Source organism: Acomys minous (assembly GCF_964271855.1).
Source record: "Acomys minous genome assembly, chromosome: 11".
NCBI lineage: Eukaryota > Metazoa > Chordata > Mammalia > Rodentia > Muridae > Acomys > Acomys minous.
The window spans coordinates 90,911,451-90,938,391 of record NC_140492.1 but is presented as its reverse complement, the minus strand read 5'-3'; the positions used below and the strand labels follow the sequence as shown (position 1 = coordinate 90,938,391).

General features: G+C 40.6%; 1 protein-coding gene across 3 annotated transcripts in view; it reads left to right on the top strand.

Moving 5' to 3' along the window:
* The window catches only part of ATG10 (autophagy related 10), a 252,951-nt gene that overhangs the window by 168,519 nt on the left and 57,491 nt on the right, over nt 1–26,941 (top strand). For all 3 annotated transcript variants that reach the window (XR_014783097.1, XM_084801338.1, XM_084801337.1), the window contains exon 5: nt 15,551–15,648. Coding sequence is in view for 2 of the 3 variants with exons in the window: in XM_084801338.1 (XP_084657464.1) it covers nt 15,551–15,648 (98 nt within the window). In the remaining variant the exon portion in view is untranslated. The remainder of the gene's footprint in view (nt 1–15,550; nt 15,649–26,941) is intronic.

The following is a 26,941-nucleotide window of genomic DNA, read 5'->3' as shown; positions in this document are numbered from 1 at the left end:
TATATTTACCTGGAGTCCAGAGGTGAAAGAGGATATCTTGTCTGTACACTGTGCTCTCGCTACTAAGGGCGGGGGATGTTTGTTATGTGGGGTGGAGGCAGTGGGGAATGCCTTTCCTGATTCTACCTCGCAGTCGCTCTATCTAGCACCTTCTAGATGCAGAAGACAAGCCAGGGCTGCAGGTAGAGGGCACAGGGCAGTCGCGCTGGCTCTTCAGTGCTGTTCTCTCATATAATCAGTATTCACTCGAAGCATCCAAGCACCAAGACAAGTTCCCCGAGACAAAACAAGCCGTTTAGCTTGTCGGCATCAGGGATGAGAGGTGCTGCAACATGGCTGCTTCTAGCGGGAAGTGGGTCTTGCTGAGGCTGCTGGATGAGCTCACACTGGTGCTGTGCTCTGCGCGTGCCAACAGCTCCCCTTACAGCACAGCACAGTGATTGTTCCTGCAAGTCCAATTATATTTTAATGGCATTAGTGTGCTTCCTGCATGTCTTTCTGCATGGGGATTTTAGTTCTTAAAACATACGTACACAACTAGCATTCTTGGACCTATTTTTAGAATTTGAAGACATTCTTCATTTGTGGCTGATAAAGAAAACTAGAGGTCATTTATTTTATGTGGATATGTTTCCCCTACCTCTCATTCTGTTTTGTATAGAATTTGTCTTTTAGTTCTTTGTATTCTAGAATTCATTTAATATTTGTTTAGGCACATTGAAATATGAAATTATTTGTTATAAACCATATTGGAATGTTTTCTCGTGGAGAAAAATGAAAAATGGTTCATTCTGTTATCATCTTTGCACTTTTAATTTTTTGTTCTTACCTAACCTAAACTCTGGGGCATTCAAAAATGTATCATCCTTCATTCATGAGTCATAATTTTTCATTTTTCCCCCTAGTCCAATCCTTCTCTTGATGTCTGGTTAGCCTGGCTGTTTGTGTGTTAACAGTCTGATGCTGAGATTGAATTCCTACGGTCTTCCTCTTATTCCAGGTCCAGGTTTTTCTTTGTTTCCTTCTGAGAAAATCCGACCTAGAAACAAGATGATTGTAAAAGTTCTTGCCCAAGGGTTTTTCTTTCTTTCATTTTTTCCTCTTTCTTTCCTTCCTTCCTTCTTTCTTTCTTTCTTGTTCTTGCAAAAATAGTTCATTTGTCTTGTTTGTTACAGAAGTTAGAGTTCTTATTGCATCTGTTAGTAAAAATAAATTTCTCTGCTTAACTTTGAATTGTGTGTGTGTGTGTGTGTATAAAGTCAAAAGCGAGGGTTTGGCAGTTCCCGTTGAAATTAACTTTGCCCCTTTTATCAACTGGTTGAGATTTCTTCTGAATTCGTTTTAATTCTTGAAAGGCAGATGCACTGTTCTCTGAGCTCCCGTTAGTCCACTGTATGATCCAGTGTCAGCTCGGCCAGCTGCTGCCTGAGAATGAGCCAACATGCCGACTACCCTGTTATTCCCATGTCCTATGTCGCATACCCCATCTTATCATGCCGTCAGCTCAGAAACCGCGGTGTAATGAAGTATCTGTTCATTTGTCCCCTCCTAGAACATATAAAAAGTAGTAAAGGGTGTTAATGTTGATTACCTACGAAGTGAGAAGCATTGTTGTGGGTCTGTGCTTGATACTTAGGTGGCATCTAAACATACATAAGCACTCATCTTGCTAATTTTGTTATTTATAGTATCAGCTGTAGGGAAGCATCAACAAATGCTTATTTGATGAATCAGTGGTGAAGAATCTCTTAAGCACTTCTAACTGTAGCCAAAAGACTAAAATAGTGTGATTGTAGTACTGTTTTGACTGTTGTGAAATGTTATAAGGAAGAAGCAATGCTGTCCTTGCCAGGGGACCTAGGGCCAAACCATTCACTTATAGATCTTTACCGTTTAATCAGTTGCTTCTCAGAGACTGTAGAAATAGTAGACGTGGAAAACTGGAGCATCCTGAAGACCCAAAGCATGAGCCCAGCCTAGTAGAGTAGCTGTCCTATCTCCATAAAGACATGTCTTTAATGTCTTTATTTGATTCTTGTAGGCAGACAACCAACTTCAGATTGCATTTTACTACAGGCCCTTGGGAACATGGTTCCTTTTCCTCTTATTTTCGCTGCTGCTGCTGCTATTAAAACAGAGTCTAACTCTGTAGTCTAGACTATCCTCAAACTCAACATCCTCCTGCTTCAGCCTCCAGAAAGCTTGTTTCTGGATGTGTACCACCATGCCTATTCAAGAGCATGGACCGAAGACAAGGGAGTCTTTCTCAGTGTTCTTTTCCTCTGACTGCTTTTGCCCCTGTAGGTTTGGGCAGGGCGAGGGTAATACTATTTGTCATCAAGTGTTTGAGTGAGAGGCTGCAAATATAGAACATAAAGAGTCTGGTTTTGAGCAATGCCTTGTGGTCTGTGCAGCCATCCCCACAGGGCACCAGCACTATCCCATATATTCTGCTGCACTTTATTTTGATACCATTTACTTTTGTGGTGCCAGAGACTGGCCGAAGGCCTGGCCTGTGCTGGTTGTGAGCTCTCCCACTTAGCCCTGCACACTGCTCTTGAAGCTCTCTGTATCAGAGTTATTTGTACCATGACAAAGCCTCCTTTTCTCATCATTTCTATTGTTCTGTGGACTTTTTATGTCCTCTCTTTCCTTGATGGACTTGGCTGGTAGCAAACCGCAAAATGCTGGCAGTGTGGTTTCAAGAGTCTCAACTGGGTGGCCCTCATCTCACCAGAGTCAGGGCTTTAAACACTCATTCTGTCAGCTTAGCTGGAGATTTTTATATTTATTCTAGATTGAATTCTGACTTATTTCTTCCATTTTCCTTTTTTTTTCCTTCTCTTTCTTCTTAATCTTTATTGAGAAATGGACCAAGTGGTTCTTCTCATTTTTAAATATTTAATTCTTTGGCTGACATACGTGTTCTTCCTGGGAGCTATTTTGACATATTTCCTTAATTAGTCAGAAGGGTTGCTGTAGACTGGGGAAGGAGACATCTCTCCCCTTCTGCAGCTGAAGTCTGTCTTATTGGCCCAGAAAGCAAGGATATAGAATTTAAAGTGCACCCCAGATACTTCATGTAGAAGATTTGTTCAGTTGTTATGGGCTTACAGGATGCTCCCAGAGAAGTGGAGTGAAAGAAATAGCCAAACAACAATTTTCTCTCAAAGGTAAGATAAAACAAAGCAAGGAAGAGGTTCAGATAAAGAATAACAAAACCTGAAATTCTAGTGCATAAGTGGTCAAGGTGAAGGCCCAAGAACATTGTTTGGGTTTCAGGGCATGAGAAGTCTTTGGTTTGAAGTGCACAGAGGAGACCTAATAGGACAAGGAAGATGATTCAGATGGAATTGAAAAATAGAAGCCAAGGATTTTTATCTATGTCCTATGTTCTGAGGGACAGTGGAAATGTGTGCCCAGCTTTGGGGATGGAGTGACCAAGGCCTGCTTAGATATCAGTGCAGAGCTGTGTGGCTTAGAGGTGCCCTCTTAAGAGATGCATGGAAGAAATGGTTGACAAGATAAAGGGGGGGGGGTCAAATATGGATGAGTTAATCGATAGGAAGGAGTTGAGACATACAAAATGAGAAAAAAAGTGGGCCGAGTTCAATTTCCTAGAAATCAAGACACAAATGAATAAATGAAGGGTGAGACTGCAATGGAAGGAAAGGAGTGGGATGCTTTCTGTTGTTATCAGCATTATTAAAATTTCAAATAGTGCCCTCTTGTAAAAGATGAGCTGGAAAGAACATATTTTGTATTTCTGTGGTCAAACTACTACAGTTGAATGGGAGTTAAGGAAAAAAGTGGATAAGGCTGAAGCAAAAACGATTTAAGTTAATTATTACAATAAGCAGAAAATTGAAAACAAATCAAGAGATAATCTATCGTAGAATTTCATCTGATTATAACAACCTTTAGACAGTTCGTGATTTTATACTGTTTATGTAAGCAGTAGTTAGTATAACAGAGGTCCCATCAGTGACTAGAACATGAATTTGCTGAATCAACAATGGAGTCTAGAGGGTAAAATGAGATGTGAATATAGCTGGGCTTTCGCACCCACCCGCAGTGTGGATAATGACACAGAGGCTTTGTAAGATTTTAAAGTTTAGGCATTTTAGCTGAGTAGATTCCCAGCCAGCTTTCTGGGTTAACCCAACTAAATCTGGCACTATGCCCCACTGTATGGCCCGTTCTACCTCTTTGCTCTTGTTCATGTCTGTCGGTCACCTCCTGTGTCCCCTGGTAAATCATCAGTGTCTGAACCTTCTCCCAGGGTTCCTTTCTCTCTCTGGGAAGTTCCACCTTCCACTTCCTGCCCAGCAATTGGCCTACAGCTAATCAGATACATTTCTAGAATGCCTTAGGGAAGTGAGGAAGGAGCAATTCCAATATCCTGCCAACATTTAGCTCTCTGCCAGCGCAGAATTACCAATTGAATATAGAGACACACCTTCACACAGTGTACCCCAACATATGAGGAGCAAACAGTGAATGTTATTAAGAAAAATACTGAAAATGTAGTTAACTAATACAAAGAAGTACAACCTGAAAAGTCACAATCATAGAGAAAATTTAGCAAGAATGATTTGTCGAGTCCTGTACATGTTTAAAACATTTGGAGGACTTGGGGAGTGGTAGGAGGGATATATGGTAGGACCTGATAATCATAGAATGATAACAAAAAATTCAAGTTCATTAATAACACAGCAAAGAAATGTGAAAAGTGACATTGATAGAGTTAGCACCTAACAGCACACGTACGTAAGCCAAGAGTCGTGGGCGAGGACACACAGACAAGGAAACTCATGTTCTCACTGGGAAACACTGCACTGGAGTTCGCTGGGCAGGTGAGGGCCTGTGCTCCTCTATAAAGGACATTGTCCCCTTTTACTCCAGACAAAACAAAGCCAGCTTGAAACAGTTAGGAAAGCACAGGACTCCACAGCCTGGCACAGTGGCCCATGGATGCAACTCGGAATGAGAGACAGAAGCATATGGAATTCAAGTCCAGCCTCCAGTCCTCAGCTGCCTAACAAGCTGGAGGCAAGCCTGCATTGAGTGAGACACACACACACACACACACACACACACACACACGCACGCACGCACGCACGCGCACACACACACACACGTGTGCATAGACATGTGTGTGCATACAGGTACCCCACATATTATATGTGGGTATATATGTGTGCATGTGTATACACATAATCAGTAAGTGGACAAATGGACTGACCAGAGAGTTGTAACATGGAGAAATACAAATAATTAGTAGATAATTTAAAACTAAAAATTACCTTTTATGTGCTGTTTGTGAATATGCCTTATGAAATAGGCAGTCATATAACTCTCATATAGTTGTCATATAACTAAAAAGCATATTACATGCATTTTTCTATTCAAATTACCAGACAGATAGCTGACATTTTAAAAAACTAGGTCTGCTAGACTTTGGTTTCCTAGCATCTACCTGTTGGCTCACAACTGTTTGTAGCTACAATTCCAGGGAATCCAGCGCCCTCTTGCCTCTGTGGATGTCAGCCCACGTGGGGAAGGTGCACTTTCATACGTGCAAGCAAATACTCCTGTAAGAGAAACAGGAAGATGGAAGCTTTAGATAGCCCTAGTTGAAGCAGTATTGGTCGAGACCACTAGTAGGAGAAACAGCAGCACAACCATAACTTATAGAAAGTTCCTACAAATGGGCACACACAGTGTGGCAGCAGAAAATGCCAGGCCTGGAGCCTTGCTTCTCAGTGCTTACTCCTTACTGTGAACTTGGGGAAGGTGTGCGTCTGAGTGCTTTCTTTTGTTGCGTCAAAGCAAACTTAGACACCAAAATAAAAATCAATCTTTTAATAAGTGGGATTGATAATTTTGAAGACAGTCACTAAGGCTTTTAAACATGCTGTCTTCATGAGATGAAAGGAATGGGAAATGGGCACAAAAAGCTGAAAACCCCTTGGAAATGGATCCCAAAGCCAAGTGAAGAAGCCCTTTGGCCTCAGTGGTGCAGTTCTTAATTTCTCTCCCGGGTTGGGAATACATTTGGATACCGAGAACCAGACATATACTCTATCTGCTTACGTGGATTCCCATAAGGTGTTTTATATAAATGTAAAACATTTATTCAGTGAATTTTAAATGGTGATTATTGCCTTTGTTTTTTTAGTAAGAATTGGGCCTATTTCTCTAGAAGTGGTGTTGAATTGTGTTCTCATCTATCCTTATTCCTGAATATTAACCATAAGACAGTATGAAGATGGTTTTAGAATGTAGAGATGAATAAAAGAAATCAGAGATGAACGATGCCCTTGGGGTACTAATAGCATAAAGAAAATAAGTCAGGCCTAAAATCCATTGTGAGAGATAGAATATGCTCAGGACCACAAGATAGATTAAAAACTGACACCAAAATGCAGGGGGATGAAATGTCTTTGACCTGGGGGAGGTCGAGAAAGTCTCAGCAGGGCCTGGGGTTCATAGATGCCGTGACGGGGAATGGGCAGGGCAGGTCTAGTGAGAGAAACAGGAAGATGAAAGCTTTAGATAGCCCTAGTTGAAGCAGTATTGGTCGAGACCACTAGTAGGAGAAACAGCAGCACAACCATAACTTATAGAAAGTTCCTACAAATGGGCACACACAGTGTGGCAGCAGAAAATGCCAGGCCTGGAGCCTTGCTTCTCAGTGCTTACTTCCTTACTGTGAACTTGGGGAAGGTGTGCGTCTGAGTGCTTTCTTTCATCGCGTCAAAGCAAACTTAGACACCAACAATACTGTTGCATAGATTTTTGAGGATTCTAGTCTTTTCATGAGACAGGATTTGGCCCTGAGTATGTGTAAGTCGTGGTGGCGGCTGAGCTCTGTGCCTGAGCCTCACAAGACCATGGGAAGGGAGACATCTTTTCTAGTCTCCATGCTCAGTAATAAAACTGAGTCCTTTCAGGGATTCCTGCGACTTACTCAGTGTCCAGGGCAACTGTGGACTCAATCTCCATACCTGTTTTCATTTTTCAATGTCACCACTCAAATAATCGATTGAAAAATTTAAGCCATATGAAATGAGTGAATCAATTGGCAGTGTAGGTAGATGAAGTTGCCATGAGCTGTGTTTTCAGAATTCTTAGATAGATTTTTTTGAGATTAATAAAGACACCAAGTATTAAATGTTTATAGGAATAAATGGAAATTACAGAATTAGCTAGCCAAGTAGCTGATGTGAATGTACATGAACAATTACACTCATCTCATAGCACAGAGTAATTTTCTCACTGAAGCAAAAATGAATTTTCTCCTTTGGTGGAGCATCATCTCTGCCTCCCTATGGAGTATGACATGAATTTTTATATCCTTCCAAGCTCTGTGGAAGGCCAATCTATTCAACAATGGCATATTTCATTATGAAAAATCCACTCCAGTTTCTTTCTTATTTCTAATGACCACATCTAGGATATTTCTGTTAAACTTACTATGCATAATTTATATTCTTTCTAATCAGTTTAGGAGTTATCTTCTAATTTTTTCTTTTTAGTCTTTAGTGTGTGGCTTGTACTAGAATTGGGTACTACTAGGAAAGCATGGTATTATGGGATTCACAAAAACTAATATTATTGTGAAATTTAATTTAGAAAGCTGTACATTTTGAGTAATGTATAGTTCATTTGACATGTAAGTTATTATTCAATTGAGAAATTTTTATGTACAAATGTTAAATGATACTGGAAGTTGCTAGAGATTATACTTTTTAGTTATTCCATTTTTTTTGCCCCATGTCTCTTGCTCTTTTTCTACTGCTCTAGCATAAAGTGTCTATTATAAATCCAGCTAACACAAGTGCATAGTGGGTACTCAGTAAACACCTGTTAAATAGATGGCCTCTAGTGCTGTGTTAATGGTATGGGTCTCTTCTGAAGTTAGCTTGGCTTCCATGTGAATTTTCCACGCTTTTAGAAATTGTACTAGGCTTCTCCCTTGAGGTGATTCGTGTGAGTCCTAGACAGGAGGAACCAGTGCTGGTGAGTGATTCCCAGCTGCTGAGGAGAAGAGACGCCATCACGCACCTCGCTTGGAACCCTCTGACCTGAACACGTTGGCACAGAATCCTGCATTTAGTGTACTTAGCTAAGGATTTATTTGTGTTCATATTTTTTAAGTTGAAGTGCTGCTTCTTCAGTTTTGAGAACACATTATTGTATACCAAATACTTTACTTCTATATCATTTCATCCCTGTTTATATGCTGAGATTCTTTACATAGTTGGCTGTCTCAGTTCAACAGGATTTCTAAAGACTCTACTTCAGTTTGACATCATTGGGATCATAATCGTAGTTGAACACATGTCAAATGCAGTACATACAGTGTATGCTAGGGTTTGAAGGATTGCCGATGAGGTCTTTGTTGTTGCTGTAATATAAAAGGTAACAAAATCTACTTCTTGTGTGTCTTTGATCATGAAGGGATAAGCTACAGCGAGGCCGATGAGCCCTGGAGGCCTAGGGGAGAGAACCCACGTCATACTCAGGTCACACCATCAAAGTGATGAAACGAAATGTACTTGTACTTTTTAGAGAGCGAGTGGTGAACAGAGGCTGAAGAGATTCACAACATTTCAGAGGAAAAGCGAAGTGTAGACTTGATTTTCTTCTAGTCCTTTTGGGTAGAGGTTGACAGGTGGTTACCCATTAAAAGAGAAATTAGTTTGTGTCAACAAAATCATTTGTAGCACAACATGAAAAATAAGATAAGAATACCTTTAAAATATTATTTTTAAGATCTAAATGTGGGTCCAGCAAGAGCAAGATGTCTTAGCAGGTAAAAAAAAAAAAATTGTTTGTTGTCAAACCTGAGGGCCTGAGTTTCAGCCCCAGAACCTACATGGTTAAGGGAGAGAGCTGACGTAGTAAGCTGTCCTCTACACACCATGGTGTGTGCACACTGTGCCATACACACAAACACACATACAAAACAGTAAACATATGCATTTATTCATATATATGTGACCAACTACAGTAATAGAATCATGGAGTCCAGAATTTGAAATCGAAAAAAAAAAATCTTAAAAAAAAAAAATGCAGCCGGGCATAGTGGTGCATGCCTTTAATCCCAGCACTCGGGAGGCAGGGGCAGGCGGATCGCTGTGAGTTCAAGGCCAGCCTGGTCTACAAAGCAAGTCCAGGACAGCCAAGGCTACCCAGAGAAACCCTGTCTCAAAGAACAAACAAAAAAAAGTGTAGCTACAAAGTATTTGTTTTCCTTGTCTAGCTCTGACTATGGTTCCAAAGAACAATTCCACTGACAGCTCTTGTAGCATTACTGGAATCATTTAGCCTCCCTGGGTGACTATTTTGAAGAGAAGTGGTCTTTTAAATATTTAAGACCTGGAATGTTTGTTTAAAATGCTTAAATTCTAATCTTTATAGTCCTATCAGGCTTGCCACAATCTAGCAGAGGATGCCAACACAAGGCTTCCAGAGGCTTTGCAGTGACCCTTGAGAACGTGCAGACACACGCACACACACACACACACACACACACACACACACACACACGACGAGGACAGGTTATATGTGCAGATACACACAGAGAGACAGAGGGACACAGACACACAGACAAAGATGCAGATAAAGAGCACATGCAAAACAGCAAATTGTTGTTTATTTGTTTGTGTCTGTGTGTATGTGGGTGTGCATGTGTGTGGGGACACACATGTAAGTGCCACGGGTTGATGTCGCTTGTTTTTGTCACCTTCTACCTTATACACTGAGGCATGGTCTCTCACTGAACCTAGAACTCATCAATTGTAGTCTTACCAGCCTTTTTCTCCAGAGAAAAGAAAAACATCGTTCACATACAAACTCATGTATGAATCATTATTCATAGTTGCCAAAAAGTGGGAAAAAAATGCCAAATGCTCATCAACTGATGAGTGCATAAGCACCGTGTGCCATATAATGAACAAAATATAACTTGATTATAAAACAGAATGAAAGGCCGGTACATGCTATAACAGGGACACCTTCAAAAAACAATTCACAAAAGGCCCATCTGGTCATGTTCTATAAGTACGTATAAAATAAACACATTTGCAAAAACAGAAAGTGAGTTAGTGGTTTTCTGGAACCAGGCAGGTGAAGGGGTCACGAGGAATTGCTAGTAAGTTTGTGCTTTCTGTTTCAACTATTCTAACCCTGAAGTAACGCTTACAAAGCTCCAAGACTATCGTTGGCTTAGACACTTTTTTTTTTGAAATTTTTTTATTAATTTATTTATATTACATCTCAGTGGTTATCCCATCCCTTGTATCCTCCCATTCCTCCCTCCCCTCCCATTTTCCCCTTACTCCCCTCCCCTATGACTGTGACTGAGGGGGACCTCCTCCCCCTGTATATGCTCATAGGGTATCAAGTCTCTTCTTGGTAGCCTGCTATCCTTCCTCTGAGTGCCACCAGGTCTCCCCCTCCAGGGGACGTGGTCAAAGGCTTAGACACTTTCAACAGGAGAGTTGCATGTATCTGAACTGTATCTTGATAAAGCTTCCTTTTAGGTCTTATGTGGCCCATAAGAGCTAAGATCCCTCATCCTGCTTCTTGTCAGGCTCGCTGTGGCTTCACAGTGGTGCACAGTGTTTGCTCTAGACGTCACCTTCTCAGAAAAGTCTCAAACTGACCCCGCTCTCCTGGCTCCCACTCTACAGCCTCCTTTTTCTTTTTGCTGTAGTATATGTTGCTTCTTAACTTCTTTTATGATGTTTGTTGTTTAGTCTTGCATTCTTGCTCTCTGGCTAGAATATTACTTCCACAAAAAAACATCATTTTGCCAGCTGATGTCTCACAAAGGCTTGGCATATAGTAAGTGCCAAATAATATAAATATCTATTTCTAAAATTAACTTCTTATCTCATTACCCCAAGGAGAAAATTGAGGGGTGAGATACTAGTTCTTCTGGGTTGAATTAAAAGTTATTTTTCATTTTGACTTAGTAATTCCATTCCAGGAAATTTATCAAAAGAAAATAATTGAAAAGAAGAAAAATTGGTGTGGCTTCTTTGTGACTGCTTTGTGCCAGGTGGTGTTTCAAAGCTGGTGGTGTTTTAAATGGCCAACAGCAATACAATACTTAAGTAAATAAGAAAATTAGAGTGTAGCATGAGTACAGCATCACATGGTCAATAAAGTAAAAAAAAAAGATGGCTTTTAAGTAATGTGGGAAATGTTTACACTGAGTACAAAAATATAGAAACTTTGACCTCTACTGTGGAGTTAGGAAATCTTTATTGGGGCTGGAGAGATGACTCAGTGGTTAAGAGCACTAGCTGCTCTTCCAGAGGTCCTGAGTTCAATTCTCCGCAACCACATCGTGTCTCAGAACCATCTGTAAGGGGATCTAATGCCTTCTTCTGGTGTGCATGAAGACAGAGCGCTCATATGCATAAATAAATGTATTGTAAGGTCTTGAAACAAAAGAAATCTTTATGGAGGACTTGTAGTGTGCCAGACCCTGGTCCAGGTGACATCGTGCATTCAGGAATAAGAATGAAAAAAAAAAAAATCAAGATTCACATCTATAGATCTCCATAGTTGGGAACAGCAGGAAATGAGAAATCTGTAAGCCGATAACTTCAGAGTCCTGTTTGCTATGAAACAAGCCCAGTAGGGCACAGGGCTGATGGCTGCTGTGGCTGTGAGTGTGATCACAGAGTCCAATAAGCCCTGGTTCCTCAGGAAAAATGGCGTGGTGCAGATAAGCCAGTCAGAAGGGGTTGGAGAGCCTGGATTTTACCCTGTGAGGAGAGGAAAACCAGATTGTAGTTGGACATGAAATTCATGTCTGAAGTTTATAGTCAACAACCAGCACTGCTGCTTGGAGGACTAACAAAGGCCATTGTTGGAAGCTTGCACTTAAACCCCAGCGTAGCGCCAGTGGAAAGACAAGCACATGCAGAGAAATGTAGACTATTGGGACAGACTGATGGCCGAGAAAGAGATAGATATAGAATTATTGTTGGGTTCTGGTTTTTCCTCACTATGTGAGAAACAGAGAACACATGGTGATGTGCTAAGGTCTGTGTGTTGGGGGGTGGGTGCTGGGGTTACAACCTAGGGCCTTATACTTGCTAACCGTATGTTGTGCTAGTGATCTCCAGCCATGTTGTAATTTGTGAATGAAATTAATATCAAGGATGTAGAGAAATATATTGTTGCTAATCATTGTTTCTATTAAATGGCATAGAAAGTGCCCGAACACTATAAACACAGTATTTGCTTTCTTTTCTTTTTAAACTATAAAAGAGATAAAACTACAGAAGTCTTCTTTCTTTCTTTCTTTCTTTCTTTCTTTCTTCCTTCCTTCCTTCCTTCCTTTCTTTCATTCTTTGTTTGTTTGTTTTTATTGAAAATTCATAAGGATATTCTGATCGTGGTTTCCCCTCTACAGTCTCCTCCCAGATCCTCTCCTTGTCTCTCTTTCTTCAGGAAACAAACAGAGGAAAAAATAAAAACACACAGAAAAGCACAAGAAATACACACACACACACACACACACACACACACACACACACAAATCAAGAACCATAATATAAAAGCAAAAGATCAGTAAAGTTAAAAAAAAAAAATGTCCAGACGCAGTATGACAAAGCCCAAACAAAACAGAACACCATAGAAACACCACTGCGCTCATTTTGTGGTGGCTGTTACTTCTGGAATGGGGCCTTAAGTGTGATTTCTGCACCCAATGAGACTCTACGCTAGAAAACGAATTTTTCCTTTGTACGCGGTTGTCAACTGGAGAGCCTCTTGGTATGAGGGGAGAGCGTGTCCAGTTTCCCCTCTGGCCTTGACCTGTGCAGGCTCTGAGCCTTGTGCTCCAGTCCCCGTGAGTTCATGCGTGGAAGACCCTGTTTCCCTGGAGTCACCTATCTCTATGGCTCTTACTCTGCCTCTAGAACCACAGCCATTCTTATTCATCTTAATAACATGCATTTTTGAGATAAATAAAAATGCACCTTTTTGTCGGTTTTGAGCTTATTTTTAACCTTCATGATTGCTTTCTTAGTTCTTGAACATATAGCCTTTTAAGCCATGTACTCTACCGAGTTCTCTTCTTTTAGTCTGTGGGTTTGATGTGCTATGAAAATGTAAGCACTGGGCCTTGATTCTAGAAACAAATTGGGTGGAAATCTTGTAATATTTTCTGATACTGTTGCTGGGCTGCTCATTACTGTTCTTGTATAAACACTTCCAGCCTTTAGGATATGCTTAGGACATTGACTATTTTAAGGAATAAAATTAAAATTATTATTTACTAGTAGCAGATGTTAAAACCCAGCTTTCCTCTCTGGATCTCAAAAGTTTAGTGATAAGAAACACATTGTTTATTATTTTATATACATTTGTGTATATGCATCTTAATGCATATGCATAGAGCATTCAGTGTCTCTCTCCTCAGAGGAAGCATGGCCCGAGAAGAGTACTAGACTGTGTGTCTTGAAGCCAGGCTTACAATTCCATCACACGTGTGAGCTGACAGCATAATCTTGGAGATTTGTTTCACCCAAGGTGTTAGTCACCCTATTTCTAAAATTAGTGGCCGTACTAGAGTGCATTTTATTACACCACTACTAATTCCTTCTAATTTTGACAAGTAAATGGTATATAAATGCATGTCACCTTTTGTAATTTGATTAGGGAGCTTGCTCTGTGATGCTGGGGTATGTCAGCTTTTATTTACCTCTTCAGAATCAACACACACACACACATGTTTTGAAGATGTGTAGTGCTTATCTTCGGAGCAGAGTTTGGCCTACTCTGTAAATGTGTTCAGAAAACAATATAACACAGATATTGAAGTCAGCTTGTTTTCAACTTGTAGCTAAACATGACATTCAAATGTTAATTGGATGAATAAATCTTGTTCATTTTTCAGACATGGAAATGTCACTGGAATAAAACTATTTATCACAAGATAATGGTCTCCTGCTGCCAGATAAATGCCAAGATGAAGATAGTTATTGAAAATGTATCAAAATATTCCAGTGCTATTTATTGAAAATAAAGGTTGAGGGAAAGTTCAGATTTGCGGGTCAAACATGAGAAATGTCCTGCTTATGCCATTAGTACATCGCTGCATCAAAGGCAGTGTGTGCGGTGTGGAGTCGTGGGGACAGCCTGAGATAGAACAGTGGGAAAGCGATCTGTGCGCTCTGAGGACTGAATACAGAGGAGGCTGGGAGGGGCCGAGTGTTGCCTGAGCACTTTCTGTGTTCCTACCACAGCCCTGAGAAGGGTCACTCATGTAAGCCTCATGAGTAGAGAATCCTGAAAGGATTATTATAGTCCATTTCTAGGAAACATAACTGATATTTAAAGAGCAAAGATTCATAAAGTAAAGTAACGCAGAGAGCCACTGCCAAGCCCAGGTTCAACAGCCCAGATTCTAAGCCGTGCTTCCCCATCCGTGTGTGCTACGGTTCTTCTTGTACTCTGCGTCTGTAAACTACAGCTTTTGGAGTAGAGTCCTTTCCTGAGTTATCTCGCACACATTTGCACCCAGAAATTCAATATATGATGGATTCTTTTCAGGCAACATTGGGCTTTTGTCTAAGGCAAAGACCTGTCTGTTGTCCTGAGATCTTGACAGCTGTGATGGGCAGAGGGACCCTGGATCCTTGCATTTTGACACACTTCCAGTAGCAGGTTGAAAAATCTTTCTAATTCTCTCTTTCTTCTTTCACATTTGAACTTAGCCACCTATTTTTCTTCTTATCTATGTGCATTATAAGTACCCTGGTGCTCCTCATAAAACACTTTGCTTGGCCACCAAGTGTAGAGAGATTATTGAAAGTTGCCAAGTGAATAAAAGGAGAGTCAGTGCCCACTACACCTTCTTGCTCATCTCTTCCTGCTAGCCTCTCAGGGTGGCCCTGTCATAGCTTCTCCCACTTCACAGCGACACTGTGCTAGTGTCTCTGTCCTCTGTGCTCTCCAACACTAGGTTTCCTCTGGCAGTGGCCTCTTTCTTTTTAGTATTTAAGATACTAATATACTTGTCATAGTTTCCCCCAGTAAATGGGAAGCTACTTACTCCAAGAAAGCATGTTTTCTCCCTTTTCTTCTCCTTGATGCCCAGTAGAGTGATTTGAACGTTACTGTTCAGCAACAAGAGAGTGCAAAGCTATGGGTGTGGTCTCTGCTTTGAAGATGGAGGAATCCCAAACGCTCCAGCTGTATCCATCACAGACCTCTGGGAATGGGAGTCCATCTCCTGGAGTTGCGCTTATGCTTGTATGTGTCCTTTGTCTCCGAAACATGTTCACTTTTTGCTTATCTTATAAAATCCCCAAAGGTAATAGACGGATTTGTTAGTTGCTGTGTGAGTACAAAGGAGAAAAGCTTAAGTGTTCGATCTTCCCTCAGGGACAAAATGGTAATTGACACAGAGGACTGATGTGTGAGTCTGTGTACATCTGTAGAGGTGCTCTAGAGTCACACCAAGCACCGTCGTGTCACATGAGTTACTAACACAGCCTTGCATGCCCTTTCACAGATGGAACACCATTAGCCTTGAAGGATATATGGGAAGGAGTCCATGAATGCTACAAGACACGGCTGCTACAGGGACCATGGGACACCATCACCCAGCAGGTGAGCCTCTTCCTCTTATTCGATGCAGCTCTGGACCTTTACTCACTCTTTCATCTAGTTCTTTCACCCACTTCTTTCCTGTTTCAATCCTGCGCATTCTTAGAGATTTCAGTTCAAAGACAATTTCCTTAAAAAACATCTCAGGTTTGGTTTACTTTCCATATTATTAGCTTTTATAATGCCCTATAATTTTCTTTCATGCGGCTTATTATAATTTTGAATTATGTATTTGAATGATTTCTTTTTAAAAAAATGTTGAGCTCCCTTGTGGGCAGAGCATGTTTGACTTTCTGTCTTACTCTTCATCGTCTGCCCAGGACCAGCGTAGTACTTGGCGTATAGTAGGCACCCAGCAAAAGCTTGCTTTATATGTGAAAACAGAAGCTAGCTTGCCACATACATTAAAAAATAGAAGCTTCCAGCACCCAGGAAGGCAGGAGGATTTCAGTAAGTGTGAGACCAGCCAGGACTACATAGTGAGATCCTCTCTCAAAACAGAAAGAGGAAAGACAAGGGAGGGAAGGAGGGTGGAAGGGAGGAGGGAGAGAAGAGAAGAGCGGTCTAGCCTGTGAGCACATGAGCTGGAGGGGTGGCTCAGTTAGGGAAGTGCATGCTCTGCAAGCTTGATCACGTGGGTTTGGAACCCAGTGTTTCTAGAACCCTGGCAGTAGGCAGGTTCTAGAGCCCGGAAACAGTGAGCTACACATGCATACAGTGTGCACACATACAGACACACAGACAGAATGCACGGAAACGTATGCCTTTGAGAGGGAAATTGTTTGCTTTTAAGTGTCAAGGAAGATGACAAAGAGTGGAGAAAGATCATATGCAAAATATATGACTTCCATTTCCACATCCTTCTTTTTGATACAAGGTCTCCCTGTGCAGCCTGGCTGCTGTCCTAAAGAAGTAGATGCTTTCACTCAGATTGGCTGTAATTACTTCAGTTTTACTTGTAGGTGTATTTGCAAAAGAAAATGCGAACTCTTGATTAGTAATAGGTTTGCAATATGCAAAAGATGAAAATAGGTCTACAAAAGGAGATATAAAAAGCAAATCGACAAAAGTATAGAAAGCTGGCCTGTCAGTCATGCCGTTATCACTGCTTTACTAAAATGGTAGTTAATTATTTCAGAATTTAAAAATATGCATCATGCTGTAAACATCATGAACATAAATAAGTCTTACTTATATCAAAAATATTTCTCCAAGTCTCCATTTAGCTTAATAAAAGCTTCCTTTAAAAATGGCTGTATCAACCATTAAGCTATGCCCTTGTCTGGATTTGATTATAACAATGGCAGTTTTCTTACCTATCAGCGTAAGCAGCTCTTTGACGTGGCTGCAGGTGACCATTTTCTAGATTTTAATTAATTAGTTTATTTATTTATTCACTTTACATCCTGGTCATAGCCCCCCCTCCCTACTCTCCTCCCAGTCCCGCTCTCCCTCCCTCATCCCCCTAGCCAACTCCTCAGAAAAGGGCCCCCCTATTCATCCACCCCAGCTTATCAAGTCCCATCAGGACTGAGCACATCCCCTCCCCTGTAGCCTGCAAGGCGGCCCTGCCAGGGGGAAGTAATCAAAAAGCTGGCAACAGAGTCCTTGTCAGAGACAGTCCCCCTCCCCTTACTAGATAGAGGACCAGTTGAAGCCTGAGCTGCCCATTGGCTACATTGATGAAGACAAATCTAGCACTGTGCGCCTTTCACGCTGCCTCGGATTAAGCCTCTCCCTTGACTGTTGTCTCCCAGGTAAACTGTGACTTGCCCCGTGTGAAGCTGCTTCTCTCTCGCTGTCTGCTGCCTTCCTCATCTCACTCTGATCAGCCCCACAGCTGCTTTCCCAAGTGCTCACAGGGCACCATCTAAATGCCTCACCTGCCTTCTGTGGCTGCCACTCCCTGACGCCCACCCGCTTTCTGAATTTCATTTTTATTCCACTCTGTGCAGCTCTTGCAAAACATGCCTATTGATTTCTCTATACTCATTTTATGTCACTTGCTTTGAAACTCTTTCTAGCTTTAATGCCTTCTTCCTTCTGCCTGGATGTTTCCCATGTACTCTCCCATTGAATCCTTTCTCTCAGACCACATCAGCTAGGTCCCCCCGCAAGCCAGTTCTGTAGACTGGGTATGTGTGTGGTTACCGTGACTATAGTAAGTTGATGCATAAGCAAACAGCTTCGTAGAGGCTGTCAAGGTGGCTCAGTGTGTAAAAGTGCTTACCACACAAGCCTGGCAATCTGAATTTGATCTCCAGAACCCATGAAAAGACGGAAATGGAGAATGACTCTTCAAAGTCGCCTGCTGATTGCCACGTGCATGTCATGGTGTGTGTGTGCTCTCACAAAAATAACAAATAAATAATTAAAAAATAGCCGCATAGGTTTTGAGCAAGATCCTCTTGTTTGATGGAAACTGGTTTCTATTAATCCTAAGTATGTCCAAGTGAATGCTGTTTCAACTTTGAGTATTGTCAATGGCCTCACAGTGCCAGAAATGTATACCACAGAGCCAGAATCCACAGGACAGAGAAAAGGGTTGGCTCTAAATGTCAGGGAAGATGGCAAGGAATACAGGAAGATGACTGCAAAATGTATATGTCTTTAATTTTTTGGCATTTTTTTAAATAAAAGGTTTCAATGTGTAGCCCTGGCTGGCCTAGAAATGACTGCAGACCAGGCTGGCCTCAAACTCACAGAGATCTTCTTGCCTCTGCCTCCTGAGTGCTGGGGTTAAAGGTGTGCCCCACCACCCCCAATTTTAACTACTTAGCACCTTCTTACCTGTGGTCCTGTTTTGTCCCTGTCCTTTTCCTCATTAATGACAGTTAATAATCTCAGTGCCAGCCTAGTCATAGTTCCGAGGGGGGTTTTGGGGGGAGGGCATGAGGCATTATTTGTATAACATCGTGTTTCAATCCCACACGTCTCTGTTCTGGCTCTTGACATAGGAATGGAATTTTGAACTCAATTGTATTCTCTTTCATTTCTTAACCCAGTGTTACCAATAGAGACCTTTCTATTAATGGAATATCTAAGATGTTTACACAATCTAATGAAGTAGTCTGTACACTCTTTTAAAGAACCAAAATAAAATAAAACAAGTTTATGGACAGCTGAATGCCTCCTTTCCCCATTTGTCACAGTGCTGTCGTGTTACAATCTAATGTGATGATAGTAAGCACTGTTATTTCTAACATGGGGCTCACTTAATTGATACTTTATATACTTAACTATAAAATTTAGGTGGACTTTTAGAGATTCTTTTATTGGGATTTTGACTCTAGGTAATTTAAATAACTTCTGGTAACACTTCAGTAAAATCTTCATTTAAGCTTTAGAGTCACTTAACAAAGTCAAGACAGCAAGACAAACTCACTTGTAGCCATAGGTACCATTTGGCATTTGAGAATAATTATGCATATTTTCTTTAAAGATTGTGGTTCTTAATCCCAGATTGGCTAACACATTGGTATTTATCTTTTCCCTTGCTTGAGATCCTTGGAAGACTAAATCTGCATTTTTATAAAAAAAAGCTCGTGCTGAACAAAACAAGGTGTCTGCAGTGGGATGGAGTGGGAGGGTGTGCTACAACCCTGGAGGAGAGACTAAGCTGATAGAATATTGGTGGCGCCAAATAGTAGGCATTGCTTTGCAGAACTGTACTAAAGAATCCTTAGCTTGCAGACTGAACACTGCGATAATATCCTGCCCTCCAGAGTGCCTTAAAAACAAACGCAGCCTCTGCATAACATAAAATGCGTTTCACTTCATTTTCAGGCCTGATTGTGCTCGTATAGTTTGTCACTCTTCATCTCCAGTAATCACACTTGTGTTCGCGCAGCATTTGTCTTGACGATAAGGGCTTGTTCATGTCAGCCATGAGCCCTCTCTTTTGAAGACAAGCCACTCATGAATCTCATACATCTGATTATGTTGATTACTCACCTGCCTTTGTCCAACCTCACAGACTAGCTATTATCTCAACTCTGCAGCCTAATAAAAAACTTCCCAAAGATAGTCAGCCAGGACCTGGGTCTGGATAAATGCTGGAGTGAATGTACGATGACCATCACTGAAGGTGTGGACTCTGTTCTAGGGCAAAGACGTCTATGATCTTATCACAGGCTAGGGTCACAAGATTTTAAGAAAAATAGCAAACCTCCATTTTTTGCTTAAAGGTATTTTGTGTGTGGTGGTGTATATGGCCAAATAAGTAGGGTTTTTGTGTGTTTTTGTTTTGATTTTTTTCTGTTTTTCTTATTTCCTTCAATCCTGTATTTCAGGAAAATTCAAACATATATAAAAGTATAGATGATAGCATATACACTTATAAGCTTGTTCTGAACTTGTTTATTCATTCACTTACTGATCCAGCTACTCGTGGTTAGACCAGGTTCCCATGAGATAACCCAAAGTTCTAACCACATAGGTATACCGTAGCCTCAGACTGCCTTATCCATCCACAGCTGTTGGCATCTCCCCCAGTTTGGAATGTTTTGACACAGATCTTAGACATCATTTTATCTCATCCATAAATATTTGAGTGTGCATCTTGAAAAGTAAGGGCTTTGCATAAGTATTTATAGCAGCGTTGTTTATAATAGCCCAAAATGGAAACAAGATAGGTGCCCTTCAGTGTTTAAACAGACTGTCGACACTCTTGCCCTGGGAAGCTAGTCAGCAGTCATAAGGAGCCGGGTTTGTGGTTGTCAGGTGCCAGGGGCAGGTTGTGCAATGGTGGTAAAACCTGGCATGGAGAACTCTGCTATTCTATATTCTCACGTCTTGAGTATCTCGGTTGTGATAAGGTACTATGGTCATTTCTTTCAGTGATGTGTAAAATTATAATTATTTCATAATAGAAAATTTTTAAAACCGAAAAACTCTCAAAATGTAAGTGTGGTTCTATAATTACTACAAAAATTGGGGGTAGGGGAGTATAGTATTATGAAACAAGCAAGTACTATTTACATTTTTTGAGTTGGTTTTAATTAGTATCCAAATAAAATTTTACACATTATAGTGGTCAGCTTCATGTACAACATTATGAATCTATGTAAAGTCTATGTAGATTTCATTCCTCTTTCCTTTTCATGGTAATTTATGTTGTTGAAGAAGCAGGTTGTTTGTCCTGTGAGTTTTTTTTTGCAGCCTGGGTTATTTTTCTGATTGCATCATTCTGAGGTGGTGGTTAGATATTAAAGTTGGATCAAATTTGCACTTGAATTGGGGGGGCACAGAAAACTTCGTGTTTTTGATTACTCTCATAGGGAAGTACATAATGCCTTATCATGGCTCTTTTTGTGATACTAGCATCTACAGATGACTCTATATCATTGACTCATTAAGGCGTGCAGTAATTGTGATGTTTCAATTATATCATTCATTATCTATTAGTTTAACTCTTTCAGTAATGACAAAGTTTTACCCACCACTTTGGTTACCTAGCATGGTTTGTCTAGAAAAGGCAGCAAATGATTAATTCTTTCTCTTTTTGTTCTAGCTTTGCAGATAATGATTTGATACTCTAACAATCTCTAGAAGACAATGAGAATTTTTAAATTAAATTATTAGGAATGGATATTAGTGGGTTTTTTTTTCAGTTCATGGTAGTATTGTCTTTTTTGATGATCAGCCTGTCTTACATTACTACCGAGCATCTCCTGAACTCCTGAGTAATTTTGATACAACCTATGAATTTTTCATGTCTTTCCTATTTTTTGATACAAGAGGTTGCACATTTGTGTAATACGTGTCCTGTCCAAATTTGAAACCAGTTATTTCCCAAGGACGATTTGGCAGATGTTAAAGCCGTGTGTGTGTGTGTGTGTGTGTGTGTGTGTGTGTGTGTGTGTGTGTGTTAGACTTTACAGTTAAAGGACCATCAGGAAATTATGAAATACCTTCTATCTTAGTTTAATTTTCCTATAGACATGATACTAGGATTGATAGAGTTGGTGGGAAAACTAAATTAATCAGTAAACATATAATACTTTGAACATTGTCTAGGATACATAAGAATATATATTACATAAAAATAATCAGCATTAATTACTTCAGGGTAAATCATTATTTCAGTAATTTTTATTGTAAGTTATGAGTAAACTAGATGAAGTTTAGGGTTTGATCCATCCCTCTCTTTTCCTGTGTAGTTAATACTAAACACTTGTGCCTTAATCTATTGCATGGACCTCAAGATCTTCTTTTGCTCTAGGTTGCTTCACTCTTTTTCCATCTCTCCTTCATTCTCTCTCATCAAAGTGTTTTGCATTTCACGGTTGTAGAATGTCACCTTTATGAAGTCTGTATTAGTTCTTTTTGTAAAGTAAAGTAAAAAAAATCTGAACATGGGCACTTTATTTTGGAAGAGGAGGAGGAAGGAAAGAAGGAGGGAGGAGGAGGAGGAGGAGGAGGAGGAGGAGGAGGAGGAGGAGAAGAAGAAGAAGAAGAAGAAGAAGAAGAAGAAGAAGAAGAAGAAGAAGAAGAAGAAGAAGAAGAAGAAGAAGAATCTGCAGCTTACTGTGGTTCCCGTTTAGAAGGCAGACAGCTCACAGTTGAGTTGAGCAACCCCACCCATGTGGCCTCTGGTGAGGATGCTCCTGGCTGCATGGCAGCAAATCAGAAAAGCAGAAGGGGGGACAGGCAAGTGCATTAGAGATCACTGGCCATAAAAGTGTAGTCAGAAGGCTTCATGGCCAGCTTTGCTTTGTTCTTTTCATATTACTCACAAGGGAGCTAACCAGTGTCCTGTTTAGCTTCTGCGAGAACAACGTCTGTGAAGATTAGTCTTTACTGTCAACTTGACTGCCTTTGGGACCACCTAGGAGAGACACCCCTGGGTGTGCCTCTAAGGGGCTTTCCCAGAGAGTTTTAACTGATGCAGGAGGATGCCTCCTTAGTGTGAGTGGCTCCATTCCATGAGCTGGGGTCCCATACTGAATGAAAATGAAGACAGGAGAAAGCCCGGTGGATACCAGCGTTCCTTGTTCTCCTTATCAGTTGAGATGTGAGGAGGTCTAGCCAGCACTCCCGACACCAGGAACCATGCCTTTGCTGCCATGATAGGACAAAACAAGTTCTTCTCTCACTGAATTGTTTCTGTCAGGGATGTTATCACCTTACAGCCACAAAGAAAGTAACTAATAAAATCCTGATGACATAATCACCTTTCTACCAGGCTCGACCACCTCAAAGCTACTACACAGGGGGCCAAATTTCTACTGTATAAACTTTTGGGATACACACTAAAGTCAATTTCAAACCATTGCATGCTCCTTTTTTTCACACAAAAATAATAAAATTTTAAATTTATAGCTGTTGTAATAGAGACGACTGTATTGACATTATATGTCAGAATATTTAATTTCACCTAAAAGTTGTTTTTCTTTTATTTTTACAAGTGCTGTAAACATTTTCATGGGCCCCTAGAGGGCACATGGCCCCTAGGCTGTGCATCTAAAGAGTACATGACAAGGCTGTGGACATCTCCAGTACCTGTCGCCAGCCTCTCACGCCCACTCTTCATCTTGCTGTCATTTCTACCTAAAGCTGCTTACATGACTACGCGATGGAAGGCATGCTTCATATGACTTCCAGCTCTGCAGCTCATGTGCTAAAGACACAGCATCTCTGTTTTCACATTCCCAGGCCACAAAGGAGTCCGCTGTGTTGTGTCATATTCTACACACGTGCATCCAGGCTCACGAGTGATGAACACACATGCACACAAATCTCTTCTGTGTAACAGCCGTTTCAAAAGTGCCTTCTCTTCTACTCCCGGCTTTGACCCTTAGGAGAGTTACATAGGAAACTCAACCTATATCTTATCTCCTTTTAAGTAGATTGTTTCTAGTGCCTGGACTGTTACATTTAGAAGCCAAGAATTCTGAAGCACTGTGTTGCCTTCCCGAGAAGGATCAGTCCACGTCAGGGAATTATGAAGAAGAACACCAATCGCTTTTCTTCCTTGCTTTGCATGTTCTGTGCAGGAGCTGGAGACATGACTCCGCTCAAAGTGTTTGTGTACAAGCTCAAGGACCAGAGTTCAGATCCCCAGACCCATGGAGATGCGTAATGGCTGTGGCATTCCTCCTGTAGTTTTAGCCTGAAAAAAATGGAGACTTCTGGAGCAAGGTCTCTAGTGAGACTAGTCATATAGGTGACCTCTAGTTTGGACTGAGAGACTCTGTTGTTGAACAAGTTGGTAAGCCATTGAGGTCGATTCCCAACATCAACCCCAAGCCTCCACATGCATGTTTACATGCATGTGCTCACACTCATGCAAACATGCATTCATATACATGCACCTCACATACACACACATGGAAATAAAAGGCACCGTCTTAAGTATCTATAGGAAGTAGAATATAGGACCCTTTTAATACACGCTTACCTCACATATCATGATTTCATCTTGAAAACTTGGACTTGCCAAAAACATACAGAAGTATGATAATTTCAGAAAGTTTAATTTTCTTACCAGAAAAAGTTTCTCAAGGACTGGAAAAAAAAAAAGCATGTGTATATAAAATGCAACAACAAGCACACTTGAGATATCTTTGTTGAAAGATAGATTTCTTTTGACTCTCGTTGCCGCAGGAAGCCATTGGCTAAGGAGTCTTAAATAAGGAAGCCACGTGTGCTGCCTGGTGATTTGTAATGATAGCTGATAAGCTGATGATTTAATTGTGCTTCCTCTACTAAGAATTGGAAGTGCTCAAGTTCCAGTGATTGGCTTCTTCTCAACTCAACCTCCCCAGAGTCTTTAGGCATCTCTCTTACACAACATCCGGTAGCTGACTTGTAATGCTTCCTACTTTAAATAATACAAATCAATTAAAACACACAGCTGTTTAACGAAACTTCTCAGTGTTGCTATAGGTCTCCGTGGGTATTTCCTGACAGATCCTAATGACGCCAATTTAGTGCACCTGGTAGGATCTGCCTGAACTGGAAGTGGCTTAATTCTTAAGTGACAGGAAAATTAAGATGCTTCATAGGTCCCTGCTGCTTCCTCAGGACCACTGCCAGCGCCGCGGCTGGCTTCTCTCACTGTGGAGTTTGATTTAAATGGCGCCGCCAATACCGTGAGGTTGTTTTCTCTGTAATTTGCTGCTAATTTGTTGTATCTGCATTTGTAGGTATTCTGGGCACTAATAAGTCATTCAGTAAGCCAGTTTATGGAGGCACAGTGCTGTGCCTGCCTTTCAGGAGGTGTTTTTGTAGATGTAATATTTTAACAGTTCCTAGTAATTCTGTCACTTTCTTGTTTTAAGAGGGTGAAATATGCTCGAATCATTGTGTACTCACTTACTTTGGCATCCTAATAATGACAGGGCTGTTTTTCTCTCCGACTTCCCCAGCGATTGTTTTTAGATTGGCAGTCTGTATGTGCGTTGTAACTCTTAATATTTATTGAGTTTTGATGGCCATGGATACCTTATTTCATTGGAGCACTTCCCTTTCCATGTTCATCATTTTTTCAATCCAGAAAATTCTACTGTCATTCACAGCCTGTTGAGCTTTTTCTTCTTGTAGAAAACCACCACATTTTAATAAAGTCTTTATGAATTTGGGTTGTACCCTTGGCTTGCCTTGCATGAAGACGCATATGTAGGCTGGAGAGATGGCTCACTGGTTACGAGCACTTGCTGCTCTTGCAGAGGACCCAAGTTTAGCTCCCAGCACCAGTGTCACTGGCATCTCACAACCACTTGTAACTCCAGCGTCAGGGGCTCCACTTCCCTCTTCTGGGCTCCATGGATATCCATAAACATGTACACGAATGTGCATGCACACACGTATATTTTAAAAGAAGAGGGCGCATATGAAACTTCTCCTTTCACTGTCTTTGGAAACTTGTCTTTCATGAGTATCTTAGCTTTGTCACAGGAGTCAGTGCTGCTGGGTGCTGGTGCGACACTGTTTTCCCATACGCTTGAATTTTCTGAAGTTTCTGATCATTCGCCACTAATGTTCAAATTAATCTAAACAAAGAGATTTAGTTTTAAATTTAAGTCCTATTGACATAACTTCTCAGATTTGCTCTGTGCCATTTTAATGAGTGTTGAAAATTCATAGTTTAAGGCTGTATTTCTTGTCAGTAGTCTCGATCTACTGTTGTATTTGAGCTCACATGTTTATTTTGCTGGACAATTAAAAACAAGATGCTACCTAATAGTCTCTGTCTGACATGAATCTAGCTGAGCAGAATAACTCTTAGCTTTTTATCATTAGCTTTTGATTCAGCATATGCCTTGAATTTATCCAAAAGCCTTATTTAAGGAATTTAATAGTGTTAGAATTTCCATTCCTGAAAAAGGAGCAGCTTATAAATATAAAAATAAAATACCATTTAAAGTATTTAATAATTCATTTTACTATTACTCATCCTAGCACATTTCATTTTGATAATTACCTACCATCAATTTTTAATTTTTAATAAACACCTTAGTTCCAAAACTTCAGGTTTGAGAAGTATTTATATTCTCATTTCCAGCATTTTATAGGGAGGCTAGTGGTAAGTAGGTGGTGAATGATGTTTAGAGGCCTGAGATGGGCAGGCGGGCGCAAGGGAGAGAGGGAAAGGAATGCAGGCACAGCTGGGCCTTGACCCTGGGCGCGTTTCCCATCTTCAGTCAGGACAGTGTGCTACTGAGCAAAGATGTTTTTTTTCTTTTTTCCTTTTTTGAGACAGTGTCTCATGTAGCTCAGGCTGGCATCAAATTCACTATGTAGCCAAGGCTGGCCTTGAACTTTGACCCTCCTGCCACCACCCCCACATGTTGATGTGCAACACCGTGCCCTACGTCTCATTGTATTTTGGATAGAATGGTTGCTGTATACACATATTCTATCATGAATTTCTTTAACTTTGTTTTCAATTCCACTTCCACCCTCTTCAGCTTTTTTTTTTTCACTTGTCATTTTCACTGGTTCTTGTTCATATTAGCGTCTAAGTTCACCCATATTAATATCTATAGCCAATGTATTATTTGAAAGATTGTCCAATAAATAAAGATAACAACAAAGTATATCAAGTATTTATGAAAGTCGTTACCATTATCTCATAGGGTACTGATGCTATTTTCTCAGTGTACTTCCTTCTGTCTAATACGCTTTTCAAAACTTCTGTCCAGTAGTTTACATATATGTATATCTACTCCCTCTAATATACAATGCACACATAAACTATAGATAGCATAACAAGTGAATAAGCACTAAATAATGTGAGAAATGACAGGTTTAATAGGAAACCTATGCTTTCTAGAACAAGAAATATGAGGGA